Here is a 22,199-nt window from a genome sequence, read left to right as displayed (position 1 = left end):
ATAATAATTCAAGTTCGAATATTTTGAATTCGCGTCCGAAAGCCTTTATCAACTGAAAAAAAAACAAGCTAAACTAATTTAAACGAAACATGTAAAGAAAAGAAGAAAAAAAAACAAGCTAAACTAATTTAAACGAAACATGTACAGAAAAGAAGAAAAAAAAACAAGCTAAACTAATTTAAACAAAACATGTAAAGAAAAGAAGAAAAAAAAACAAGCTAAACTAATTTAAGCGAAACATGTAAAGAAAAGAAGACAAAAAACAAGCTAAACTAATTTAAACGAAACACGTAAAGAAAAGAAGAAAAAAAAAACAAGCTAAACTAATTTAAACAGAACATGTAAAGAAAAGAAGAAGAAAAAACAAGCTAAACTAATTTAAACGAAACATGTAAAGAAAAGAAGAAAAAAAACACAAACAAATATATTATCAGCTAGGATTCTCATTTTTATTATTCTCAATTCTCAATTATCTCGATTCTCAATTATTCTCGATTCTCAATTATTATTCTCAAAATGTCACAGATAGGCCATTTCGATTACCTGGATGAATAGTTTTGCTCAATTTTCGTCTGCCCCACCCACTGTCAAAATTTAAAGTCTGCTCGAGGCAACATCCCACTCCCCTACCCCAAAAAGAACAAAATTAAATTTCACAGCCTTTTCTGAGTTGTTGCAGACATCAGTGGCGGATCCAGGGGGGATGACGGGAGCGCCTCCCCTAACATAGCCTAAAGTAGTGTAATTTGCTTAATTAGAGCAAATGTGCTTTAATTAAACTTGCTCCTAACGCAAGTTTATCGGATAAACCTTTTTTGCGCCAACCCCCCCCCCCCCGCCCGTAAAAAAATCCTGAATAGCCGACATGCTAGTTATGTAACCTGGATGGTTTCCAACAGGGGCCCGCTGCGTTAAAAAAGTTTTGAACAAAATGGAAACCAAATCTTTATACCTATCTCCTTGTCCTCCTCCCTAAAGCCAAGATTGGTGGTCTATGTGGTATCCCAACACTTCCTGAAACTTTCAGCTTGATCCGCAAAGGAGTCATTCCCCAAGATCATTCGCGCTTTTAGGTGCTGTTGAGGAGACGAAAGGTGGAGGGGTAAGGAGATTTCAAATTTTTATTTTGAAGCAAGGGAGAAGGGTCGAAACGATCATTGTCTGGGATCCGCCAAAATGATGCTGTAAAACAAGATCCTATATGACTTTGGATCTAAGTACAACTAAGTATCGAAACAGAAAGTGCAATATCCTGGGAACTCTTTTGCTGATCAAGCTGAAGGTTTGACGGGGCGTTGGGGTGTCACATGGACCACCAATCTGGGATTGGGGGAGGAGAAGGTTATAAAGGCCAGAACGTCATTTGTGCTTCACTGAAAACGCTTTTTATTTCGAATATTTTGTTTTAACATAACAAAAAATAATACCTCAAGGCTAGTTCAGATTTACCAAGAAGAGTGGTGCTAGCTCTCCCTCAAATATTTACACCAACTGACCCCACTCCGGAGCTTTAATGACCACCCCTTCCTTACGATGTGGGTACAAAGATAATACATTGGATATACCGTCAGTCAAACGTATACCTATAGGCTACAAGAAAAGTCTATAGGCTACTTAAACAATTCCTCTGGAAAAAATCTACCGTATCTGGCTTGCTTGCCTGACTTCTTCTACGCTTGAGCGATGTCATTACCGCGGCATCCAATACTCTGCTGAGGAAAAAACTTTTTGATAAGCCACAGATAAAGTGAATTATTTATATGCTCCATGGGAAAAGAAGACAATTCTCTTTTTCTTGGTAATCTTATTGGCTTTATCAGCTTGAATTCCACAAGTACGTTTATTAAGAAAAAAGTTACAATTATTTTTCCTTAATTTCTGATACAAAAATCAAAACAATGAATAAAATTAATATCAAAACAAGAATTTGGTCAGGTTCCCTGGGGGGTCGATCTGTCAAATTATAAGATGTTACTAAAAATCCAATTAAAAAAAAAAGGTAGTGTATCCTTGCTCAGGGCAAAGGGTACTGGATTTGAGCGACCAAAAACTCAAACCGGTGCAAGATTCTGCATAGTGTTGTTGTATTATATGACAGTAACGTGGGCTTAGTTCCAAAATAAAGACGCTTTGACGCCTTTTTTAGGACTTTTATTGTGTTGTCATTCATTGTTTACAGTTCCTTTTCCGGTGAAACACGGCAAGCCATTGAAACTTTAAAAAATGGTTTCTCAAAAGTAAGTTTTGTTGCTCACTGACTTTATGTATTTTTGTTTTTTGCTTTATTTGCGGATCAAAGATAGTCACAACAGTGTTTTCCATGCTATCGATTTTTTAGGTTTCTCTTAATTTCAACAAACAAAAGTTTGGGTCCTCTGAAATCTTCCCGAAAGTTAACGTTAACGAAAGTAAGCAATTCCTATTTCCTGCTAACGTTAAATTTATAAATATCAATTTTGGAGACAGTGACATTAATTAGGGGTAGGAGTGGGAGGTGACATGTGTTCCCCTACATTTTGAAAAGTACCTTTTTGAACGGGTATTTGATTCAAAAAAAATGTTTTTGGCTTTTAATGTTTTTTTTAAAACAAAAATTTTATCCCCCTAGATTTTGAAAAATACATTTTGCCCTCCCCCCAAAAATAAACTGTGGATTGACGCTAATATTAGGGGAGCTTCTGAGAGCCAATTTTATTTTGGGGAGATTCGAGGACGGTCGAAGAACTGAATCACAGTGCTATATTTGTGACTACTACTAATCAAATACATTGGCTAAAACTTATAAGTTATGTAAAACTGACTCGATATATTAATGAGAAAGAGAAGCCCTCTTCATTCTATATGGTTAGGAAGTTTTGAGGGAGAAAGTTTATTTTAAGACAAGGCTCAGTAGGATGGAATTGAAGTGAGTAACACTACTAGTAGGAAATTTGTCACCATTTAGAGGCAGGAAGAAATATTTTGGAGTGGCTGAGGTTGAAGATAGGTCCTATTTTTGGGGGGGGAGGGGGGGGGGGTAAAAATATGGTTTATGTAAGCTTTGCGTTTGGTTAGCATTTCATTTAGGTCTTCCTTTCTTCTTTTCTGGTTTGGAAATAAGGATGTACTTGTTTTTTTTTACATATTTATTTTTTTGTATTAACCATGTGTCTTTAAAGTTAATAAAAAATATTAGTCAAATTGCTTTATATCCTTTTCTAGTTCAAACTCAGTGACTTCGATTTTGGAAGTGTGCTCAGTTGAGCGGAAAGTTTATAAATAGCTAATGTATGTCCGAGGATCTTTTAAACCTAGCTCTTCCCTTGCCCTCATACAGGGGTTTTAGGGTGCCCCCCTTCTTAAAGTCCATGTTTTCCATTCCATTTTTGTTTTTTCATAAAATTTTTGTTTTCATAGGAGGAGAAATGTTTGGATCAGGATGGATGACAATTGATGGAAGTTTAGGGGGACGTGCAAGGATTATTCTTATGAAAAAAAATATTTCTAAAAAGTAGGGGGAAATTTCTGTTTTTTTAATATAATCGGCATACCTGGCTTGGATTCATTTTCACCCTTCTGACCATCCTGCGATCAGGGTTCTGTTTTTATTGCATATTTTGTTTTGCCTTTCATTAAATGACAATCACAAGACTTTCATTCTGGAGATTGAATGCTTGATTTCCCTCAAGATACTTTAGCACACTAACTCAATAATCCTCTTAAGGCTGTGGCTAGAAAACCATTATCCCTCAGATGTCCTTTTCGATTTGAACTTGTAATATACTTGTTTTTTTTTAGAAAACCGGGTATGCTTTAGAAATAATGGTAAAATTCTACTTTAGCTACTTTTGGCTGCCTTGGAAAGGGGTTAGGTTAAGAAAATTACACTGTCCGGGATGTGTCTACAGGCTAAAGTATGTCCCGGGAAGGTATTTTGAAGTACCTACCTCCACTCCTTCTCCCTCTAGAGGGTCTTGAAATGTGCCTACATGACAGGTCTACACCTATTGACATTTTGCCAAAACAACATTTTCCCTTAATTTTCAGTTATCAGTTTCAGTTTATCTGGCTTTAGTTCTGAAAATGCAATTCCTGTTATTTGAGTAGAATTTTAAGCTATATCAATGTTTTTTTTTTCAAAATTTAGGAAATGTATTAGTATATCTTTAAAACCTTATAAATTGAGATTGAGCAAAGTTGTGCAGCTGAAAACAATTTTATTGTACTTCATTTAAGCAGAAGATGTATTTGCAAGGTTTCACTTTTAAAACATACAAATTTTTAAAGGTCATCAAAGGTCAGGACCCTCTAGAGGGAGAAAGATTGGAGGTAGGTACTTAAAAATACCTTCAGGACATACTTTAGCCTGTAGACCAGTCCCTGAAAGTGTAATTTTCCTAACCTAAACCCTTTCCAAGATAGCCAAAAGCAGGTCTATGACAGGTCCTATACCTATTGAAATTTTGAAAAAACAGCATTTTACCTTAATTTTCAGCTATCTAAATTTTTAAATAATTTAAATTAGATCATAAGCCATATTCACCATATTGGCGTCAATTTACAGAAATTTAAAGAAAGGGAAAATATATTTTCAAATTCAACGGAAGATGGGGAATTTTGTTTATTTAATTTCTCAAACCGAAGTACCAAGACAACTTTTCTCATTGAAGTTACGCCCAGAAATGATATTTCTCAAAATCTAGGGAAAATGAAATGCGTATGTACCAATGAGTATTCTATCTATCGAAGCGAAATATTGAAACTTTTAATGAAACAGTGTACTTAGAGTCAGAATATTTGGCTTCACATCCATAAGTATTTATAAGCGGGAAAAGAAACAAGAAAAGAAGCGCTTAAAACAGTTTATATGCAAATGAACATTTTATCTATCATAGTACAATTAAAAAATGAAATAATTGAAAAAGGGTAAAGTGTTTATTAAGACAGCGAACTTAAAAAAAGAAACAATTGTTTATGAACAAACAACGGTATAATAATAAAAAACCGTTTTTCAATATTTTATTTCATTTTAATTGTAAGTGATAAGATATTGAGTTCTTGCAAATTATTTATTTATCAATTTACAGATTTCAATCTCTTGTTTATGCAAAGATCTGCAAATGTAAAACGAAACTTATGCTGGGATTAATTATGGATCAATGAATAACTAACTACGTAATTAGGCCGTATTAATAAAACATTACAATTCTCAAATTTATTTTTATAATAAGGTCTTTTGACCTACTTTGGAGGTGTTGTGAAACCAAGCCTGCGGGCTACTGTTTTTTAGTGTAAATTCTGCTTTGCAGCCAGTAGACAGTGGCTTACTGCTTACAAGGTTTCCAAGGTTAGTACGAAAGTTCAATTTTTATCGAAGCATTACTTTTTGACTAATTTCTGTGAAAGTAGTGATTTTTAATAGTATTTTGTGAAAGCAGCACTTTTGTCCTAAAGCACTTTTGTCCAAGGTTAGTACGAAAGTTCAATTTTTATCGAAGCATTACTTTTTGACTAATTTCTGTGAAAGTAGTGATTTTTAATAGTATTTTGTGAAAGCAGCACTTTTGTCCTAAAGCGGCGCTTTCGAATAATTTTTCAAATAAGTTTCATATTATCTCATGTCGTCGGCGGCATTACAATTTTTGCTCTATTTTGCAACCACTATTAGAGATTTTATGGAATCGTACAGTCAGACACGTACGCAGGCATTTGTTTCGGCGGACTCAAATCCCTTATTCTGTGAGAAGTATCAGAAAATTATGTGAAAAAAAATCGTGAGATTTCGGGGGTACAGGCTCGGAGCTCCCCCCCCCCCCTGCGTCCATACCAGCGTACAGTACACTTGACGATATTAGACGTGGTAAGAAGCTCGAATTCATTTATAAATGTGATATGACTAACTAGAAAAGTATTTCAAGCAAGTGAATTTTGTGACATATCTTACAGCGTGAGTGCCACCTATTACGCAATCTCTGGTCCAACAAAATCACACACCCTAGCTCGTTCTTTGACCTAAGTTAATACTAAAGGGGTAGTGACTGACTGAGTAGGCTACTCACCACTGTAAAGAATTATTTGCGATAAACATGTTGTACAGCTTTTGACTTGATGCTTGCAGATTTAAGCTTGCTGATTACATGTCTAAGAATAATACTCTACATCACGTCTGAAGTAATAGTTCACAGACTCCCAGAATGTGTGGGGGAGGTTGGTATCAAATTGTCGAGGAACTGTATCAAAGAATATTTTTTGGCTATTTGTTCAGTTTCTGTAATAGATTTCTCAAACCTGAGAAACTTCCAAATAGTTGACACGGAAGTACATTTCGGAGCAGAATTTGAGTTCTTTGCAATTGATCAGATAGAAAGTCAGAACTAAAGGAAACGCAGCTAGCTACGACGAAGAAATTTTGCTTTTAAAATAAAAAATAGTTGTAATTTTTTGCTATATTTTTAATTTTCGTGGTGCTATTTCGGTCAACTCTTGGGGGAGCGAAAAAGTGAGAGAAATACTAAGAACCCTGGCATGCTCTTTATTAGTGTGCAGGGGGTGACAATGATGGCGTTGGGGATCCTGCTTTTAATGATCGACCCACGTTCATGAGAGTAGTATGGTAATAGGCACCACTGAACCTACATTCAACCTAAGGCCATTGGGAATATCACACCTACATTCAACCCTACAAGAATATGCTCAAAAGTGTACGCACTTTCACACCTACGCCTGAGGCATGGATATGCGTGTAGTTTAACCGGTACATTGACTTGCCAGGGTCAGTCGCCTATTACTACGGACGGTACTTGCCCTACCAAACGGGTTTTCTAATGTGACACTCATTTTTTTGGGGTCAGTCGGTTAGGGAGAGCTGGCGGTTAGTTCATATGGTAAATTGATTAGGTGGTTTTTTAAAAAAACTTGACACGGTAAAATGTACTCAAGCAAAAAACCCTATTAAATGTTCATACACTGTATTCCAATTTTAATTATGTTCTAATACATTGATTATAGTACACTACATATTATTAACTTTGAAAACAATGGATTCGTAACCTTTCAATGTGAGTAAACTTTCAGTCTTTATTTCCCACCCCCCCAAAAAAAAATGTTTTACTAGTAAATTCAGATTTCAGGGGCTTCTATTTTTCCCCCTTTTTAGCATTATTTTCACTAAATACTTGCCCCCACCCCCCCCCCCCACACAGTTCAGAAAGAAGCAATAGTCTATTTCTCCTGAAGCATTTCAATTCAAATGTTTACCGGGGTATTAAATAAGTAGCATTTTCACACCTCCCTCAAAACTTAATTTCCCCCCTTCCACGCTTTATTTTAACTGACTACTTGCTCCCATCCCCCTCACTTCATATAAAGTAGTCAAAATATTGTTTTTGTGTGGGTTCCATTGTAACTGAATCCCCGTGTAACAGAACCCCAAGCAACTGAACCCCCATGCATTGGAGCATTTGGTGGCTAGATATTAAACGTAGTGAAATTTATATATTTGCAATCTGCATAAAAACCCAATTCTTGTCAACTGTTATCAAAATTCCATTTTTGAGTTTCGGTTACAATTGAGCTAAGTCGCTCCTTCATTACAATTTAACACTGTGAACTATTTAATAGAACTTATTGGGCTAACGTCCTATTTTTAATTAATCTTGTAGCAATCCGGAGTTTTTGAAGCACGATTCACGCTATTAAAGCTTACTGTTTCTGAGTCCAGTTGAAATGTGCACCATTTTAGAAAATTCTCTTATTTGGGGAAGCTTTTGGTTCTTTTACGTGTAAGTAAAGGACTGAATACCCATACAGGCGTCTTTTTTTCTTCGATATATTTGCTTACTTGGTTATTCAGCGTAAGCAGTAAATTTATGGCAAATCCAGGGAAGAATTTTTTTTTGAAACGCTTTTTGGGTCTCATTACAAAAATGACGTTCCTCGCAAAAACATAAGTTGTTCCCACAAAAGGATTTTCGTTCTTAATTAGAAAAAAAACACTTTTTCCACAAAATAAGTTTTTCAAAGAAAAGTAAAGAACTCCATTAAACAAAAAAAATTAGCAAAAATAACATCAAAGTCTACCAATCGTGAAACTGCCACAAATCAGCATCGATAAATAAATAAAACCCAAAATGAACAGAAATTACAATAATTAACCGAGTCAAACTCAAAACGAGCCGAAATTAACATAAGTTGGGCGCAAAACCCCTATGCCTTCCCAAGGCCAGAACAAAATTTGAACTTTACTGAAAAATACAAGTGAATGTGCATTGTCAGTTTAATATACATATATTGATATTTAGTAATCAAAATGTTTGTTTTTTTTCATGCTAAATTTTGCCTTCTTTTTAAGGAAGAGGATTCGTGCAATTACCCCCCTTCGGAAAAGAAACCAAGATGGAACGAAGCAACATTGATGCAAGCCGCAAGGTCCTCTGTCATCAAATGTGGAGGTAGAATTACACATGGTCTGGACCAGCCAATGATCATACAACTTTTAATGCCAGGGCCCTGTCACACCAGTGTTAGCTCTGCGCAAACCTCTACGCAAGCTGGGAGGAAATTGAAGGGGGAGTGGGCTACTTCTCATGATGCCTCATCCCAGCCTACACAAGATCGTGAGGTTGACTCCTTCCATGCTTTTTCAAGGGCTTCAGGTGTAGAAGCCCAGTCAGAATTTGTAAGTATATATATAATTTTTTTTCTTTCCCTATCTTCAAAAATAGGGTAAATTTTCTCAAGCACATAACTTTTCATGAGTAAAACTTAAATTTGTTTCTAAACTATTCTATAATAATCCTATTTCATTTTCTTTCATTAACCAAATTAGCAGTATATAAAGGAATGCTTATAACACTGAAGTAGCTTATCATGCATTTCTATAAAACCTTACCTATAACTTCTCTTCTAAGCAAGATGTTTTCTAATGCAATAATCCAATATTCTCTTAAACAAACTAACTATATAAAAAAAATAATTCACTACTTCACCGTTGACATTTATTCTTAAACTGCCATTTATTTTTACACTAAGATTTTGCATATAACCGTTTATTGTCAAATGATGCGTCAGATCGCCCGAAAAATTAATTTGCCGACATACCTACTTCGAATTTCAATTGCTCCTTGCAACTTGGGGTTTCATATAACAGGATTTTTATCTTCGATAAGATATATTAACACAGGAAAAAAGGTTTTATAATAATTTCCAAATATGTCATCACAGCGATGTCAAAAACATTATTTGGGTGAACCCATATTTGGTCATTTTATTTCGAGGAGACAGTTAGGGACATTTTAAAAGATGTTTCCGAGAAAAAATTTGAGTGTGTTCTATTTGAACAGTGTTGTGAAGTCCGATACCACAACTCGAAAGGGCTTCGATCTTCCTACCCCGAAGGAAGCTCCCGGTTCCCAAGGGTCCTCCCAGGGGGCTCTAAAAAGGACCATCCAGCATTTTAATTGAACTTTAATTGTTGATATGGATGGAGAAAAAAAAAGTTCTTCTCTCTTACAATGATTTTATTTAGTCCAGGTCAACTACGTCCACAACTTCAAACAAATCTGTTGCCAAAAGACATAGAAAAATTTGAATTGTTAAGAAAATCACAGCGACACCACCAACCGATGTATGGGCCTCGTGTCCATTAACCGAAGCTGAAGAGCAAGGTTTCATAGAGTATACTACACCGGTTGCTCAACCCTCGGATTACATTAAAAGTTATGCTCGTGAGGGTCAAGCACTAGAGTTGGATCCCAACTTTACGTTTTTACTCTACAAATGTTTGGAAAAAAACTATGAACTTGATATACCATTCTATTTTTCTAACTTATCTTCTAAGAATAAGACAACATTTTCCTGAATAAAACAATATATTTTTGCAACATGTTCAGTTGTAATTACGAATCAAACAAACCGATCCAGCTTTTTTTTTCTTCTTCTTTTAATTGATTAATTGGTGGGTAAGTGACTATGAAAAACTGACACATTTCTATTAACTTTATAAAAATAATGGTTATTATACACCAGAGATTAAACTTTTTTTCTACAGATTAATGATATAGCACCACCGCCACCATTGAGTGATGAAACAAGTAAATTTACAGGACCAATTCTTTCACCACCAACGGAGTTCAGTGATGAACCTACACTAGTTCAAGAGACTATGGAGTGGCATAGGGGTTTCCTCAATGATTTTTTTGAGGAAATGGCTGGCCTAGACGACTTAGCCTGTGATATTGACATGCTTGAGGATCCGGGGTTGGCAGATAGTATTATGCGTGAGTATTTAGGAGATGTTACTAGTGCATCTGAACCGGGTCCTCATAACGAAATTCCATCACAGGACAATACAGGCTGGCTCGACCAATTGTCCCCAAACACCTTGGAATATGTACTAGGGGACTGCCTCATGCCATCTCCAACCAATACTATTGAACAGACTGGGAGTGGTGGTGTTATTGACAATTCCCTGTCACCCTCCACCATTCCACTTAATGATATAGGTAGTACTAGTAGTAATACAACAACAACAGCAACAGTATCCCCTCTTCCAGATTTTTTTCTGTCTAACTCTGCCCTGCACCACACATTGGTCTACAGCGCCAAATTCGGTGACCCATTCAACTCTCTAGGGTAAGGGGATATAATAACAGATCCTTCGGCCATTATACATTCATTTATTGATAAGATTTGAGCGATTCTTGAACAACAAATGAGGCTGTGGGGAGTGGGGTTTAGTTTAAAAGCATCGATAGCACTAAAAATATTTTTTTAAATTGAAAGTGGGGGTTATTTTTTTTAGAAATACTTGAAAACATTTTTGATTTAAATTCACCAGAATTTATCAAATTTTGAGGTGTTTTTTATAATTTGGAATAAGATTATTAAACTTAAGGGGTAAAATTATCCCGAGGGGGGTAGTGGATCTGTGGTCTTATATATTAAATTTTTAAATGTTAACATATATATTCTTCAAAAGTACATGATGCCACGAGGTAGGCATGGGGGAGGGTGGGCTCTTGAGTTAAAATATCATTCATATTTAGAGGTATGTAAGGGGGTGCAGCGAATCGATTTTGATACGAGGGTACAGTTATTCAAGTATACGTATTTGATTGCAGCTTACAGGCCACTGCGCAATGATGCTACTAAGAAAAAAGTTAGATAAAATGGTAGTTAATGTTTGGGAGGATTCAAAGTTCCCAAAAGTAGATTTTATCTGTTTAAATGGTCAATTTCTCGTGACACTAAAAGGAATAGATATTTTTGAGCGGGCTAAGGCACATTTAAAGATTGGTGTCACGGTGTTACAGTATGAAACATAATTTGAAGAGGGTCAGCGTTCCGATAAGAAGGGTGTATTATTTCCAGTGCGGGCTCCTTCAATTGAATCAGTAGAACATTGGGTGTGGCTTCTATACACCCCACCCACAGACTCCGATTCAATTGGTGATTATAATCCAATTAACGATATTAGTAGGGTTTTGGGGGAGGGTATAAAGCGAGATGGTAAGTGTTATTACTGTCCAACATGCCTCTAATCATTTTGCTTTGATTTAAAGTTAAAGCATCACATGAAACACTGTAAACGTCATTGATACCAGGCTGTGGAGACGGCAAGCGGAGATAGAGTGATCTTAAGTTTAAAAAATTTTCAAAACACGCTCCTGCAGAGCAATAAGATCGCTTTGGACTGCGAAGCTAAACTGACAGACGTGTGCGATCCGTCAAATTCAAATCGTGTTAAAATACATGAAGCCATAGGGGTCTCTTACGCTCATGCGCAACGAGATTCCAATAATACCATGCAAGTGTTGGATGTAGTTGAGATGTTGAGTGACGGTGAAGACTTTATGCGCTTGGCATTGGTCAGTCTAATCTAAACAGCGAACAGTGCAATTTCGCGCCTTCGTTATACAAACTATCCTCTGCTCCTATCACCAGATGACATAGTGGCCATTAAAAATCGTAAAATGTTTTGGGTTTGCAAGGGAGAATTTGATGATGGTGTTGGGAATGGGGGAAGGAGGAAGGTGATCGACCATGATCATTTGTGACAGGAAATTTCATCGAGAGGGAGTAACTTTAGAGGGGTAGCACACCAGTCATGCAATTTAAACGTTAGACAACAATATTTCGTACCTGTTTTTATACACAATTCCGATTATGACTTAAAGTTTGTTCTTCCGGCATTGGCCCGCATTGCCAAGGATGGAGTTGTAGATGACGCAGGGATATATGGTTCTTTTTCATATAATATCATATCCAAATTATTGGAGAAGCTACTGCTGCTAGGATTCATATTGAAAAAAGTTAGCTAGGGTAACACGTGCCTGAATAAATTCAATTTTTAGACTCTTTCAGCTTCTTCCCCAAATCTTTAAGTCAATTGATTCAGGTGCAGAAAAGTGAAAATTTTGATAGCTTCCCCCTCCTCAAACAAGGCTTCCCCGATGATGAAATGTATGATTTATTAACATGTAAATGTATATATCCATATGATTATTACAACTCTGGCTCGAGGCTAGATGAGGTGTCACTACCGCCCATTGAAGCTTTTTAAAATTCTCTTACTGACAGTGAGTGCACCACCAGCAACTACGAATTTGCTAAGAGGGTCTGGGCAAAGGGCGGGTGTAAAAATGGGTGGGATTATTGTAAACTTTACTTGGCCAGTGACGTACTCACTCTTCTGGATATTGTGTGCAAAAATACGGATAAAATCTATGGGGAAATTGGGTTGGATTTAGGGTATTATTTTTCCACTCCTCATCTGGTGATGGACTTGATTCTTAAAATCAGCAAAGAAGAAATAGGTCTAATCACCGAAGTGGATCACCATCTGTTTGTAGAGAGATCAATGAGGGGAGGGTATGTTTTTCACGGGGATCGTATCATGAAAACTGATGCGAGTGGACAGCACACCGATGAAAAGTCGGACACAGTATTTGGGATATGAATTCTCTTTACCCATCTGCAATTTCTCACTACTGTTGACCGTATGGCAATTATAGATGGTTTGACAATCCGTGTGATTCAAATTTCCCCGATATTGCTAGTTTTAAGGAAACTGGGACACAGGGATGTTTTTTTGAAATTGACGGTGAAATACCCATGGAAATTCATGACTCGGTAAAAGACTTTGTTTTTCCGTGAATAAATAGACCGGTGGATAGGGACTCTCTGAGCTCCTACAATTTATCTTTAGTAGAGCATGGGAGTATGCACTGGATACCTTCAAAACAAAAACTAATTGCCGACCTCAAACCGAAACCGAATATTGTTGTTCATCACGTGCTATTGAAATGGACGGTGTCCAGTAGTTTCAAAGTCACGAAGATTCATAGAGCCTTCCAATTTGATCAAAAGCCTTATATGAAAACGTTTATTGACACCTTTGTCAGTAAACGTTCATAAGCGAAAACGAAGGTTGAGAAGGAAATCTATCAACTCATTTTGAACTCAGCTTTCGGTAAAATGTGCGAGAGCGTTCGACACAGAAGTCGATGTGACATTGTAACCAACCCCAAAGATTGTGCTCGAATCATTGCGGATCCAAACTTCACATCATTCACAATCATAGACTCTAATATGGTGCTCCTACATCGCATGAAAAGAAACATTGTATTAAATAAAAATATTACCGGCGGAAGTGCAATAACTGAAATATCCAAGAAACTCCTGTTGTCATTTTATTATAATGTATGCAATGTACAGTTGCCGATTGAGGTACAAGTTCAAGTGTATTACGGGGACACTGATTCACTCCTGTTAAAAGTCAAAACTGAAAATCTATTGAATGATTTAGAAAATGGCGATTACATTAGCTCAGGAATGGACTACACTAATTGGGATAAATCACTCTACCCGGAGCTAGTGAAACGTCAGGCCCCAAATCAATTGTTAATACTAAAATCTGAAACGGGTAGTGATCCGATATCCAGTGGTGTGTTTCCTGGTCCGAAGGTATACTGTGTGGAAACGCACGGCAAGGATATCAAACAAGTTTGCAAGGGGGTACCTACACACTTTGTAAAAAATAATTTTGACTTTTGTGAATATAGAAAATGTTGGTAAATTAGACTAATGCCAAGATTAAATGCCCATGAAATTCACTATTCATAATTTAAAATCTAAACAGTTAGAACCGAGAAAAACGCCATGTCGGACATATCGGACAAAGTATTTGCGCTTGAGGATGGTGTGAAGGTACTACCACACGTTAACTTTTTTATTTCACTACGTTTTTATTTTAAATATAAAAGAAAACAACTCGGTATAGAAAAATGATATTAAATTAATTAAAAAAAAGTATAAAGGTGATGGGCGGGTTTTTGGGTAATTACGTGTTTTTTTTTTTTAATTCTTTTTTTTCTTTATCACAATAAATTTTAAATGTGTGTATGTGTGTTTGCACGGCAGATAAATTTCCACTATTTAATGCCCGACCGGGCCGAGGCCTGCGGCCCCGGGCCCCCGCTTCCCGGTACCCGGCTCTCCCCCGCCCGCCCCGCGTCGCCCTCGCAGCTGCCCCCGGGGGTAGGGGGGATCCCAAAATTTAAAATGTTGTAAATAAAAGTGATATTATTTTAAGTGCATTATTGTAATAAATGTTGTATTTTTTTTTATAAATAAAAAAAAAGTGTATTTATTTAAGTGTTTTTTTTTCTAGTGGTTATGTAAATGTTGTATTTTTTATTATAGATAAATTAAAAAAAGTTTATTTTTTTTCATGTTTAATGTGCTTTTTTCATTGTATTGTTTTTTTTAAAGTATTGTTACTTTTTTATGCTTAATAAAAGAAAATATTATTCTTTATTCGTCTTCTTCTTCTTCTTCTTCTCATTATTATTATTATTATTATTATTCTTGAACGGAGTAGTAATAGGGAAATTATTTAGACATTAGACAGCCATAGTCTACAGTTAGTTGTCTAGGTGAACTGTTGAAGGGAACATGTATCAATTTAAAACACCATTCATATCGTTTCTGTGTGGACCGTCAATGTCGGGCAAAACAACACTCTTAACTTAAATAATTAAAAATTGCGATAAAATATTTGTGGAAAAGCCAAAAAAAATTTACTATTGTTACAGTATTTGGCAAGAGTCATATGATAAAATAAAAGCAATTGCCACGACGGGATTGGTGCAAATACAATTCATGCAGGGACTTGATGTTTTCAGCATTATTGAACCAAACTCTTGGCTGATTATTGACGATCTGGCTGAATCTATTGAGCAATGGTCCCAGGAAATGCTACAACTGTTCACTGTTCGCTCTCATCATGAACAGATTTTCATTACTCTGGTTCTACACAATTTCTTTCATCAGAGCAAATGTATGCGAACACTTGCAATGAACTGTACCTACTATATCATCTACAGAGTTGTTTGTGATTCTAGATCACCAACAACTCTCAATAATCAAATCTGTCCAGGCACCCCCAATGTTCTGCTCTCAGCATACAATCAGGCCACTAATAAACCTTATGGTTACATCCTATTGGATCTTAATCAAAATACACCCGAGGATCTGTGTGTAGTCACAGATATTTTTGACAATGAAATTACAGTATATCTCCCCTTGAACACTAAAAAGACCTATTAGTTGCTATCATGACACTGAAGAAACTACATGAAAAGAGAAATTTGTTTTCAGTTCTAAGCACTTCAAAACCTCCGCTTAGGAAAGCACTACTCAAACACGGTATTTACAATGATTTCATTAATCTAATATCCGAACTTTGTTTAAATTTGATCGAGGGTAATGTTCAAGTGCCAGAAGTAGTTAAGCAACAGGCAAAGCAGCATCGTTCCATTGTACGTACATTGGCCTCTAAGAAGAAAGGAAAGAATTTTAAAAGGAAACGACTTCTTCAGGCGGGCGGTAGCTTTTTCACACTTTTACTGCCAATAATTGCAGGAATTGTAAACAGTTTTCTCTAGTGAGAATGGCAAAACCCTATAAATTAACTCCAATAGAACTCGCTCTCTCACCCGTCGAACGCTTTGAGAACAATCGGAGTAAATTCCTTGACAATGAAAATAATGAGGATGATAAAAAAACTGCTTTTACTTCAAAATGCACTTCGCTGAGGGGACAAACACAAGTCCTTTCTCTTAAAGCCCACTGCTGCTGCTGCTGCTGCTGATCCCAAAAAAGAATCCTCCCCTCAAGACTCTGCCGCTGGAACACAATTAAAGAAGGAGGAATTGGAATCAATTGTATTTAAATTTAGAAATCAAATGCTCCACTCATTTCGTTAACAAATAACACGACTCCTCACCTATCTCTTGAAAAGTGGTCAAGATCACATTCAAGTTGAAAGCAATGCGAAAGAGATTATAATTCAGGTCAAGAAGTATAATCTACTTGATTTAATCTATGACATGGTTACAGATCGTAAAGGGCTAGTATCATTTGGCACTCATCTATACAATCTTTTAAATACATTGAACCTGCCCAAAAGTGTTATTAGCAATATACAAATTCTAAAAAAATTAAATGACCATGCATCATCATCATCATCATCATCATCATCAACATCTAGACCATTAAAAAATGAACTTGAAGAAGAAGATTTTAAATCAATTTTGGAAAATAATAGCACACCACTGATAGCTAGACAAAAGCGAAGACGTATCAAGTCAACGTCACCATCACCACCACCAACAGCCATTATACAAAGGGGTAGCGGACGTTACACAACGTGTTTACGTTCAAAATGGTTAAAGTTCTGAAAGGTGCTTATGAAAATATTGGTGAGGCGGGGAGTTTAAGTTCCCCCACCACTTTTTTCAAAGTCACTGGTGTTCAGACTAAAAGTGCACAAGACTATCTACAAAATAAATAAAGTTACACTCTGCATAGAAATCATAGACTTCTTGCCAATCAATATCAAAAAACTAAAGCTTTTTACCCGTTGCATATAATGCAAGCAGATATCTAGACTCTAGATGAGCTTCAAAGACGTTACAATACACCGTACAAGTACATCCTACTTGCAATCAGCGTTTTTAGTTGCTATGCATATGCCATTCCATTGCGCCCAAAGAGAGGTGCTGAAGTTGCTCAGGCCATTGAAAGTATTCTTGAACAGGATTTGTATAAAAAAATTCAAACGGATCGCGGTAGTGAATTTGTTAATCCCCATGTTGTAAAAGTAATAGAGAAATATAGTCCACTGCTCTATCATAGTCACAGTCCTATAAAGGCTGCATTGGCCGAACGATTGATAAGAACTATTCGGCTTTTAATTTCAAGATATTGTACATTGAAAAATGCATCGGCTTTTATTCATGATGTAGATAAAATCATGTTGATTTTTAATCAACAACCTCATCGATGAATGTCCGGTTCTACACCAACGGATCTTCAACTCTCTAATTATTTTGCAATCAAGACATGTCTTAAACAATTTTGCAATGAATCAGGTGTCCAAAAGATGAAAAATAAATCGAATGTTGGCGACACTGTTGGAAATAACATAGCTAGTCATGTTTTCTAAAAAGGGAATTAATTCTGGTCCACACAAATTTTTAAAGTGGCGAAAATACTAGACAATAAACCCATAACTTATCGCCTGCGTGATAACAAAGATTAAGAGATTATCGGTGGCTTATATGACTATGAACTACAAAAAGCTAAAAATGCTAGTGAAATATATCAAATTGAAAAGATATTAAAGACACGTACTCGTAGGGGTAAAAAACAGTTACTTGTTCGCTGGCTAGTATACAACTCTGATTTTGATTCTTGGATCGGTGTTGAAGATATTGACAATGCCCAATGATTTCTATGTAACATTCATCTCCAACGTTACAAATCCTCTCTAAAATGACTTGAATACAATAAGTGATTTTTGGACAAAAATCTCCCCCGCCATCCAACTTGACGGTGCGTATGAAGTGGCTCTTGTCGACTGTATTCTCCAAAATACCTATGACATCCTGAGAAAGGATCATGTGTATGATAAAAAAGTTATACCACTCGATTGGACTATGAAAGGGTTGAACTATGTCGACTATGAATGGGTTGAAGCACTTAAATCGAGTGAATATCCACATACCAAATTGAAATATATTGAATATGATAATATGGGAGATTTGTGTCGTGCAAGCAATGGAAAAATCTCATATCGTAGGAATGGTAAATTCCATTTTAATTATTCATTGGAACATGATAGGATTTACATTACCTCACCTCTTGAGACTGAAATAATTATTCTCAATGATAATCTGATAGATGTTCTTAGCTTTAAACAGAAAGTGATCAATGGGAAAAATACTGACACTGTTTTCGGGATGAATCAAGTTATTTTTGCAGATTATACACCTTGTTTCGCCTCAGACACTTGACTATTTCTCTATGTAGCCTTTGTAGAAACATCGAGAGTTAGTAATTCAAAAGTCCTCCTCCTACGTATTCTTGAACAAAAAACAACTCGTGAACTTGTTCGTCACTACAATATAAAGCATCTTCTATATGTTCCAGTAAACACTTCGTATTTGGAACTCTGTCAGTTAACACTAAGAAGTGAATTGGGTGATCCTCTAGCAATAACAAAAGGCTTAGCAGTGATTACATGTCATTTTCGACCCATTGTCAACGACAGTACAATCACCTAAAATGAACAATAGGAGAATTCCATTTGTCTGTCCCGATATCGATTGTTATGTTGGTGCTTTGAGTCCACGTCAAATAGGCCAAGGATTGGACTACTACAAGGGGCGTACTACAATGTCTGGCTATGGTCTTGGTAGCTGGTTTGCTAGGCTATTTCGTTCTGCACTACCCCTTGCGAGAAAATATCTTGTACCTGCTGCATCAAATTTTGCTGCCTCCACACTACAGGACTGGTGGTCGGGCGAGAATTTCAAGAAAAGTGTTAAGGAATACATTTGATCTTCAGCAAGAGCCGTTGTTGAGCAACTAAAATCTCCACAAAATAGGGAAAGATTGAAAAGGATACTTTCGCATTATTCACTCATCAGTATCCACCCAGGCAGGAAGCGAAGGGCATCAACAAGGACTTTGAGGAATGAGACAAAGAAGCTCGGTAAGCAGAAGAAGAAGAAGAAGAAGAAAAAGAAAAAGATAGTTAGAATGAATGATGATTTTTGCTCCAAGTATGGCCCGTCTCCCCAACAAGAACGCATAACCATCGGTCAGCCTCTTATTGAATCTATACCTTGCTGACTACGTTGATGTTAGTGGCAGATCTAGCCACCATGAACAATTTCACCCCCAACAACCCCTTTCGGCCAACCAACATTTTCAAATATTTTCCAATGAAGACTATTTCATTGACTTGTCGTCAACATTTATTGATTTAAATTTTGTTGTGAAGAAAAAGTCAGATAATACAACTCTAAATGCCGGCGATAGTCTCTCCTATGAAAACTGTATTCTACACAACCTTTTAAAACAAATTAATATATTGATGTTTGAAACTAATCTAATTTATACCAACAACCTTCCCAACTATACATTTTACAGGCAATTGAAAGTGATGACGCCAAAGGCGTACAAGAATATGAGATTACAGGTGTTGTACCGTGACTAACAGACAGATATTGGTACTGACGATGAGTTGACCACAACAATGGCTCAAGAGTATTATCTGGTTGGAATATTAAATCATGAGATATTCGATATATCCCGATGGTTACCCCCCAATATTAAGATTGACATAAAGTTACAGTTGGCCCCATCGAATTTTATTTTCAGAAAAACAAGCCCAGCAGCTCCCGATACAACCGTTCTTATTGCTGCGGAAAGTAGTCACTTTTAGATACCACAGGCTATAAGCAAGTGAGCATTGGCAGTGGAAAAGCTGAAAATAACTGACCACAGCCCCTCACGTATTGTTCCTTATGTAGCCACTACACCACGTACCAAAGACACTGGCTCCAATCGCGATAGCAACGCATAAGATGTCAATGAAACACTTGCATCAAAACGGGCGGTAACCTTTGTGAGAAGTGGGAGTGCCGTTGGATCCTGGACTGAATCCCCCCATGATTTTAAATTTTTTGGTCTATCTAGCCTCGTGTGCAAAGTGAATGGTATTCGACTGAACACTCTATCATTTGACAAAAAATCCTATAGAACTCTGTACGAGTTGACTATGCAATCCCTAGATCATGACTCTCAACTATTTGAAAATGGAATAACCGATTCAATATTCTTAAAAAATCATGATGCTATTATTTTGGATTTGTCGGGGACTCAGGATATGATCAAAGTACGAAAAGGGACTGTACGTTTAGAGTGTGTATATGCCAATGCTCTTATCGAGAATATCACACTAATATCACTGAGTCAATTTGAAACCAATTGGGAAATCACGCCCGACGGCAGTGTTCTACTAGACCTTGCACCATGAACACAAACCAAATAATCAATGTATTTAGTATGGATCCATACTTGTCCCAGTACAAGTCCTATTGCATACCATCGGACTTCATTGAAAAAATTCAAAGCGTTAACAATACCCTAATCATTGTTAATAGCAGTCCATCGACTTTGAAGACAGGTAATTGGCTATGCATCTTTCAAACAGCGAAGAATATTGAATTTTTTGATCCTCTTGGCCTATCGTATAAATTCTACACTCCATACATCAACAACTTTATTGAAAACAGTGGGAAACCTATTATTCAAAATCAACGAAGAGTACAGGATTTAACGACTAAGACATGTGGGTTTCATGCACTACTCTTTTTCATGTTCAGATGTCGTGGCTACACCTACAAGCAGTTTCTCGACATCTACGTTGACCTACCTCAATTGAACGACTTTCTAGTGGAGAATATACTTACAAGTGTATTTAATCTTGATTTTAGTGTCCTGATAATAGATATTACTAAGAATGTATGTTGAATTTTATCTTAATAAAAAAAAATTTATATACTTGATAAAACAACATTTCTACTATTTTTATTTCATCCACTTCTAGATCTTTGTTGAAAGAGGCTAGTGCAGGTAGATTATCTGAACTCACAGTGTACTGATCTTGCTGTATTGCAAAGTCAGGGTCACATTTTATACAGTAGAGTGTGACTTCACTCTTGTCATATCCCTTTGTATAGTCAATGACACTATTCTCATTCATTCTATAGAATTCACATTTCAATTTGCGTATTTGATGCAATTTCATAAACAGTGTCCTCAAGTGTTAAATCACATTCTGTCACTGCCAAATAAAAATCAGTGGGCTTATAATCATAACACCCAGTGTCTTCACAACGATGACGTTTAAACCATATTCTTTTTTTGTTCCAACAGTTGAATCGTTGACCCGGTTCCTCCTCCCAGAACAATCTAAAACCACGACGATACCAATCTCGTAGCAATAAACTAAAATCACGTTTAGGATTCTTTCCAATCATACCGGGATATGTATTCTCCCACTGATTACATTTATCATAATGACAATTGGAGCATAGGTGGCCTCTAGGATGAGAGTCACACACTTCTTCAAGACAGGAATTACAACCTTTAATTTGTACAGCATATCCTCTGTGCAATTTACAGGGGTTGCATAATCTACACTTTTCATCATACTCGTCAATCATTCTGCAATTCTCACGTGATGATGACCAGCTGCCGAGTGTGTATATAAAAAACGGACATGTATAGAACATTTTGTCATGTGTTGACACTCTCACTACCACAATGAAACTGACCTAGCAACAACAAAAATTGTCTGAGATAGAGAGAGAGGAGTAAATCATCCTTGAGCACCATCTATCTCATGAAAAAAGTCATAAATTTCAAAACTAATGTTTAAAAGCATATCCACAATATCATTTTGCCGTGTCGTGATCAATATATCAATAAATTGTGTAAATGCATTTGGACCACGACGTAGAAGCTTCATACAATAGTCTAATTCTGATGGAGAATCAGTTTTCATTATATCAACAAGCATTCCGCGAGAAAATATCTTCCTTTGAATAGACAACTCTAGAAAATCATCAACTAGAATCAAACGTTTTTCCATAAGAACTAGATTCCTCATGATTTGCTCTTTCTCGAATCCATCCATTTTTTAATGTCCTAACTCTCTCACAACCAACTTCAGACTAACCAGAGTTTCTTTTTGTACTCTAGAAAATATACGCTAGTCTACTATAGAAAGAAAAAAAAATACCATTGATTTAGAAACATTTTTATTGAAAATAATTACAATAATCTTATTCACTGATGCATTT

General features: G+C 36.3%; 1 protein-coding gene across 10 annotated transcripts in view; it reads left to right on the top strand.

Moving 5' to 3' along the window:
- Eaat1 (Excitatory amino acid transporter 1) overlaps window positions 1-22,199 on the top strand; it is a 225,597-nt gene that overhangs the window by 106,524 nt on the left and 96,874 nt on the right. For 2 of the 10 annotated variants that reach the window (XM_089106438.1, XM_089106437.1), the window contains exon 1: window positions 2,088-2,237. The exons of the other annotated variants lie outside the window; for them this stretch is intronic. In XM_089106438.1, coding sequence (XP_088962564.1) covers window positions 2,224-2,237 — 14 coding nt within the window. In that variant the 5' untranslated portion in view covers window positions 2,088-2,223. Of the gene's footprint in view, window positions 1-2,087; window positions 2,238-22,199 lie in introns of those variants that run through there. 10 annotated transcript variants of the gene reach the window in all.

Source organism: Artemia sp. Qi Xiang Cuo, chromosome 20 (genome assembly GCF_049724085.1).
Source record: "Artemia sp. Qi Xiang Cuo chromosome 20, ASM4972408v1, whole genome shotgun sequence".
Lineage (NCBI taxonomy): Eukaryota > Metazoa > Arthropoda > Branchiopoda > Anostraca > Artemiidae > Artemia > Artemia sp. Qi Xiang Cuo.
The sequence above is the reverse complement of the archived record's forward strand: the minus strand, read 5'-3'. Positions and strand labels throughout refer to the sequence as shown.